Here is a 6001-nt window from a genome sequence, read left to right on the forward strand (position 1 = left end):
TTTTAAAGACCCTTATGTGGGAAAGATTGACGGCAGGAGAAGGGGCCGACAGAGGATGAGATGGTTGGATGGCATCAGCGATGCGATGGACATGAGTTTAAGTAAGCTCTGGGAGTTGGTGATGGACAAGGAGGCCTGGCGTACTGCAGTGCATGGGGTCACAAAGAGTCGGACACGACTGAGCGACTGGACTGAACTGAACTGCACGGTGGTGACAATCCCTCTCCCGAGCAGGGCCGTGGTGAGTAAGGGTGGGAAAACAGTGCTCAGGAATTTCCTCGGCACTCAAGGAGAGGTCTGGGATGCAGACGGCTCTATCTCGGACCTGTAATGCTGGCGCGTGGCAGCCCCTCCAAGACCCTTGGATACACCCAGGGATTGCCTCCGAGAGCGGCACTCGTTGTTGTTGGTCGAGGCGGCCGCTAGGCGGCGCGGCGAGCCCAGCTCGTTCCGGACGAGAGCGGGCCCGGTCCATCGGTCTGCTCGGCGCTCGGCAGCTCTGGCCTGCTGAAGGCGGACGGGGGGCGGGGCCGTCATGTAAGGGCGGGGCCTCGGCCTGGGCGCCGGACCGTCGAGCAACCTAGACGACGGCCCGGGGGCGGGGGCTGCGCGCGGGGGCGGGGCCTGCGGGCGCAGAAGGCGACCGCGCAGCGCGCCTGAGCGGGCCGGGGTCATGAGTGCCTCCCGGCCCCAGTTCAGCATCGATGACGCCTTCGAGCTGTCCCTGGAGGACACGGGCCCTGGGCTCGAGCCCAGCGGGGTCGCCCGCTTCGGGCCGCTGCATTTCGAGCGCCGGGCCCGGTTCGAGGTGGCCGACGAGGACAAGCAGTCCCGGCTGCGCTACCAGGTGAACCGCCCGGCCCACCTCACCCCACCCTCGCCCGAGTCTGGACGGACCCCAGGCGGGACCCCGGAGAACCGCGACTCGGCCGGAGCGGGAGACCGCCCCCGGGAGGTGGCCACTGATCCAAATCCCTGCCCAGACCCTCTCAGCTCTGATTTCAGTCCCCAGCACCTAGGAGCTCGCCCCCACCCCAGCTGGACACCCCAACCTTGAGTCCCCATCTATCCTGGCTACTGACCCTCCCTCTCCTTACCCCACAGGGATGGGAAGCTCTTCTGTACTTGAACCAAACTTTGTCCATACTCAAAAGCAGCCCCGAGAGCCCCAGGCCAGATAATCCAACGGGAACCAGCACCCCCTTTTCTGTTCTGGAAGTCCCCATCCCATCCTTTTCTCCAGAGCTGAAGGCCCTGACTCACATGATGAGTGAGTCCTTGCCTGTGCCATGGCTCCCACTAAACTGGAAATCCCCCTTTTTCCAGAGGACCTCCACCATCTCTAGACTCCTTGTCTTGGGAGCCTGAACAAGATTCCTGTGCCCCAAACCTTGAAACGATTGGCCTGCCCTTCTCTGGCCTCCCAAATCCAGGGCCTCCATACTGGGCCCCCGAAATACCATCCTGACACCTCCACCCTGACTCCCAAAGCTTGGGAGATCTCCTGGCCCCTGCTGGCTCGTCCCTGCCAAAGCCCCCAGCACATACTCCTACCTGGGTTTCAGTTTCTATGAATCACCAAACCCGTTCTGCTGGGAGGGCGGAGGGAGCAGCTGTCAAGCGGCCAGGCAAACAGCTGTGTGGGCTGCCTTTCTTCCTCTCCACCAGAGGGGAGTGAGGAAGGGCCTGAGCCCAGTATCCCCTCTGAGCTCTGTGTTCTGGGATAGAACCTGGAGAACGACGAGGATGGAGCCCAGGCCTCTCCGGAGCCGGATGGGGGAGTCAGCAGCAGGTCAGGGCCAGGTGGGGACCCACCCCGTACTCCTAGCCCCATGCTTCTGGCTCCCGTGCCCAGGCGCTGCTCAGTCGTCCACCTCACCTCACTCAGCTGTATCACATCCTGTCCTAAAGAGACCCCTACGTGGGGTCCCTGTCCTGCAGCCTCCCCTAGTGCCAACCCCACCCGCCCACCTCACCAGGCTCTTTATCCTGCAGAAACCCCCGGCCTGGGCTGCCCCTGCCTTCTCACAGGTGGCTTGTCCTGCAGAAACCCCCAGCCCTTGAATTCCTCTTCACCCCGGTCCTCTGTCAGTGCCCCCTCTCCTGTAGGAACACCCAGCCCCAGTCTCCACACCATCCCCCACGTCATGATTCCTGTCCCAAAGGGTCCCTTTCCTCACCTCCCTTGTCCCCTCACTGGGCCCACTCGTCCTGCAGGGATTCTGGCCAAACATCCATCCGCAGCTCCCAGTGGTCCTTTAGCAGCATCAGCAGCAGCACTCAGCGCTCCTACAATGCGTGCTGCAGGTGAGACTCTGCCCTGATCCCACCACCGGTGGCCCCTGCCCCCACACAGGCAGCCCCAGCTACTCCCCCGCTGTCCCTGTCCTCTGGGCGGGGGAGGGTGCCCACGGGAGGAGGTGGGCCTCCTGTCACGCGTCCACACTCTTCCTGCTCTGCTGCCATCCAGCTGGACTCAACACCCTTTGATCCAGAAGAACCACCGGGTAGTGCTGGCCTCCTTCCTGCTTCTCCTGCTGGGGCTGGGTGAGTGCCCTGCCTACCCCCATCAGGGCTCCACCCTCCTTTTGCTCAGGTTTTGCACCCCTCGTGAACCACCCAGCACCCTGAGGAGGCAGCTGGCTGGCATGACCCCACCCCCATTTTACAGATGAGGAAGCTGAGGCCTTGGGAGGGGCAGGTGCAGCCTCCTGGTCACAGAGCCAAAAAATCACACATAGTTGAAAATGGAACCTGGTTCCATGCTCCAAACTTTTCCTTTTGTTTTTTTTCAGTCTGTTTAATCCATTAGGGAAGAGAAAGTAACAGCTACTATTTATTCTGTGTCTACTTTGAACCAGGTGCAGAGCAGGCTTCCTTACCGAGGTCACACAGCAAGTGAGAGGTGGGGCCACTACTCAGAACCTAAATGTAGGGGCAGGTGAGCAGGGATACGCCCGGCCCAGTGGCCAGGATTGCAGAGTACCCTGCCAGCCCGAGCCACAGGGTACCTGTCAGTTCCCTTCCTCTGGAGTCTGAGAGCTGACAAGGACCTCTCCCCCGCACCCATTATTCAGATGGGGAAACTGAGGCCCCGAGCAGAGAGAAACCAGAGCCAGATGTTTTCTGACTCCTTTTCTCCTCATTCTGTGGGGCTGAGGAATCAGGGTCCCCCTGAAAGAGTCTAGGGTTGGGATCAAGAGGAGCCCGTAACATGGGCCCCACTGTGGCAGCCGCTCTCTGTCCTCCAGGAAGGTCAGAGCCCCCTAGCAGGAAAGCTGAGCAGCATCCTTGCTTCAGTTCTGGGTGTGTGTGCAGGGGAGGGAGCTGCCACCTTCCCAACACTTGGAGTCACACTGGCAACCTGCCTTACCTCATTTTATCCTCATCACCCGACAGGGCAAACATTATTACTCTCCCAATTCAAAAATAAGGACACAGGTGAAAGGTCACAGCTGGGAGGTAGATGAGCTGGGATTTAAACCCACATCAGTGACATTGCCAGGCCTGTGGGCTGCCACAACCCATAAATTAGGAAGAGGAATTAGAAAAAGATGCCTCTTCTGAGTGGGCAGAGCCCACAGCCATGAGCCAGGATACCGAGAGTGAGTTTCAGCTGCCATCTCATCCTTTTTGAGGTGTTCTGTGCAGGACACAAGCCACACAGCAGTCCATGGTGGTCCTGCAAGCCTCTGTGCTGTACCCCCCCAATCTTCAGGGCTGCAGAGCCCAGCTCCCCATTTCCCCGCCCATCCCATCCTAAAACTGGGGACCCAGGACTCTCAGCATCTGAAAAATTGATCCAGCCGTGACCTCAGCTTCCCCAGTGCCCACTGTCATTAACCAAAGTCCACATCCCTCTCCAAGCCTGGACTCTGCCTCTCCAGTCTCCCCAAAAGCTGGAAGTTCCTAGAAAGTTCCTCCAGACTCTGGGCCTTTGCCAGCCTGTTTCCCCGTCTGGAACACTGTTCTCCCTTTCTGCCTGTGGGATGCCCAGAACAAAGCCTCTGAAGTCAGATGACCTCCACCTTCCCAATATAGCCAGGGACAAGTTACTCCTCCCCCTCCCCAAACTCTGTGCCTCAGTTTCCTCTTCTTCACAGTGGGGATGATAATACCTATTCAATCAAGGTGATAATTAAATAAGGCACTGCATGTAACACGCTTAGCCCAGTGCCTGCTAGCACCTGGTAAAAGGTGACTAAGTGGTGACTGCTCCTGCTGCTACTACCCTTGCTCAGCTTAGATGCCACTGCCTCCAAGGAGCCCTCTCTGATTCCCCAGGCTCCTGAGCTGCCTGATCACAGGAGTTTGGAGGTTCTTGTTGGTTGCTCCACTCTGGAAGGGCCTGGAGGCAGAGACCTCATCTGCCGTTCCCGGTGGGATTCCCAGTACCAGGCACTTAGCAGTTGAACTCCGTTAAGTGTTTGCTGACTGACTAAAGGAGCCACACCAAGGAGCAGACAAAAATGTCCTTTCACGGACATTTCCCAGGGCCTTCCAGGTGTCCTGCCCTGAAAACACAGAGCTTGGTGAGCTTCCCCTGGAGGGTCTCTACCCAGGGGGCCTTCAGCTTAGGTGGGGGACACCATTCCTCAGACCTAAGCCACGTGGGAGATCGCGGGTGGAGGCCCCCACCCTGCCACCAGCTTCTGCCTCCTGCGGCGCCTCCCTCACGCTCGCGGCTCCATTTGTGCGCAGTGCTGATCCTGACCGGCGTGGGACTGGAGGTGGCCCCCTCGCCAGGTGAGCGGCCCCTCCGACCCCCGCAGGCAGCGCTCACTCCCCTCTTGTACCCAGGGGTCCTTGGCAAGCCCTTCCACTTCCTCCAGCGGTCAGCACCCTCCCGGCAGGAAACACCCCCTTTGACCTCGGAGAGGGAGACTTGCCCAGGCACTGAGCCCGCCTGGGAGCTTCCCTGCCCTGACCGGACCCCTCCTCCCCTCCCGCAGGTGTCTCCAGCGCCATCTTCTTCGTGCCGGGCTTCCTGTTGCTGGTCCCAGGAGGTGCGAGTGGGCGGTGGGCGAGGGCAGGATGTGGGCGTGGCGTGGCGGGGCCCTGGGCAGGCAGTGGGCGGGGTCCGGCACTGACAGGCCCCGCCCTGCAGTCTACCACGTGATCTTCATCTACTGCGCCGTCAAGGGTCACCGGGGGTTCCAGTTCTTCTACCTGCCCTACTTCGAGAAGTGAGCAACCGGAGGTAGACGGCGGGATCCAGCGTCAGCGCCGAGAGGCCCCAGTGTGTGCGGCCTCCTCGCATCCCTAGAGGGGCACTCCCGGGGTCCGCGCCCGGCTTCGGGTCCCTCATCTCAAGGGAAAAGCCCCGCCGGGACCCTCAAGCCCCCTAGTCCTCTCGGGAGTTTGCTCAGGAAGTTTGGGGCGTGTGGGTCTTGGGCCACTACCCAAGTGAGCATGTGAGCCTGGGAAAGTCGCCCCTTCCCTCTCTGTGCCTTAACTTATTCTCAGGCCCTGGGGTTGCTGGGTTGGTGATGTTTTGTGCTAATAAAAGCGGTGCTTAGTTTCAGCCCGCAGTTGGCTTTTTACTTGCCACCGGCCACCAGGCTGGCCACAGCCCCCTCCTAGAAAGGCCAAGAGAAGGACTGACCATGGGGCTGAAGGGCTCTGGGACTGTTCCTCCCTATGGTACACATACAGCCCTGACGCTCCAAGACTTGCCCAAGGTCACACAGCTCATTAGCAGCAGACCTGGGCCTGAGCTCTTCTGCCCTGCAAGCCCGGAGAAGGCTCTCCCCGCCCTTAGCTGAGTCAGTCCTGCTGGGTCTCCAGTCAGAGGGCAGCACTGGTGCCTTCCCACCCCCCAGCCCTGGCCAGGGGCAATCTGGTGACGCAGGCCTGGGGCCTGGAGGCTGGTATCCTGGTTCCAGCCTGGCTCTGGGGCCCTGGGCTGCCACAGCCAGCTCCGAATGTGGGCCACCGGGAGGCAGCCGCCCAGACTCCTCCACCCACTGCCCTACTTCCCAGGCCCGGGGGTTGGGAAAAG

At 60.6% G+C, this 6001-nt stretch overlaps 1 protein-coding gene across 8 annotated transcripts; it reads left to right on the top strand.

Annotated features, from left to right (window-relative positions):
• Nucleotides 1-569: 569 nt before the first annotated feature.
• On the top strand, nucleotides 570-5524 carry TMEM134 (transmembrane protein 134). Of its 8 annotated transcripts, none has more exons than XM_070359517.1 (7): nucleotides 579-847; nucleotides 1728-1792; nucleotides 2218-2307; nucleotides 2471-2547; nucleotides 4495-4746; nucleotides 4953-5006; nucleotides 5108-5524. In XM_070359517.1, exons 1-7 carry the CDS (start codon nucleotides 674-676, stop codon nucleotides 5188-5190), a joined length of 795 nt encoding a protein of 264 aa, XP_070215618.1. In that variant the 5' UTR covers nucleotides 579-673; the 3' UTR covers nucleotides 5191-5524. The 8 variants fall into 8 exon arrangements, with proteins under 8 accessions (XP_070215619.1, XP_070215624.1, XP_070215622.1 ...); XM_070359519.1 differs by having other exon boundaries at nucleotides 581-847; nucleotides 4600-4746; XM_005903561.3 differs by having other exon boundaries at nucleotides 586-847; nucleotides 4702-4746.
• Nucleotides 5525-6001: the final 477 nt, after the last annotated feature.

The sequence above is a fragment of the Bos mutus genome, chromosome 22 (genome assembly GCF_027580195.1).
Source record: "Bos mutus isolate GX-2022 chromosome 22, NWIPB_WYAK_1.1, whole genome shotgun sequence".
Lineage (NCBI taxonomy): Eukaryota > Metazoa > Chordata > Mammalia > Artiodactyla > Bovidae > Bos > Bos mutus.

Excerpts from the sequence above, each read along its gene's own strand:
- TMEM134 (XM_070359517.1), top strand. The coding sequence starts at position 674 with ATGAGTGCCTCCCGGCCCCAGTTCAGCATCGATGACGCCTTCGAGCTG. Across the intron at positions 2,548-4,494 it reads GCTTCTCCTGCTGGGGCTGG|GGCCTTCCAGGTGTCCTGCC; the intron begins GTGAGTGCCCTG and ends GACATTTCCCAG. Across the intron at positions 4,747-4,952 it reads GGAGGTGGCCCCCTCGCCAG|GTGTCTCCAGCGCCATCTTC; the intron begins GTGAGCGGCCCC and ends CCCCTCCCGCAG.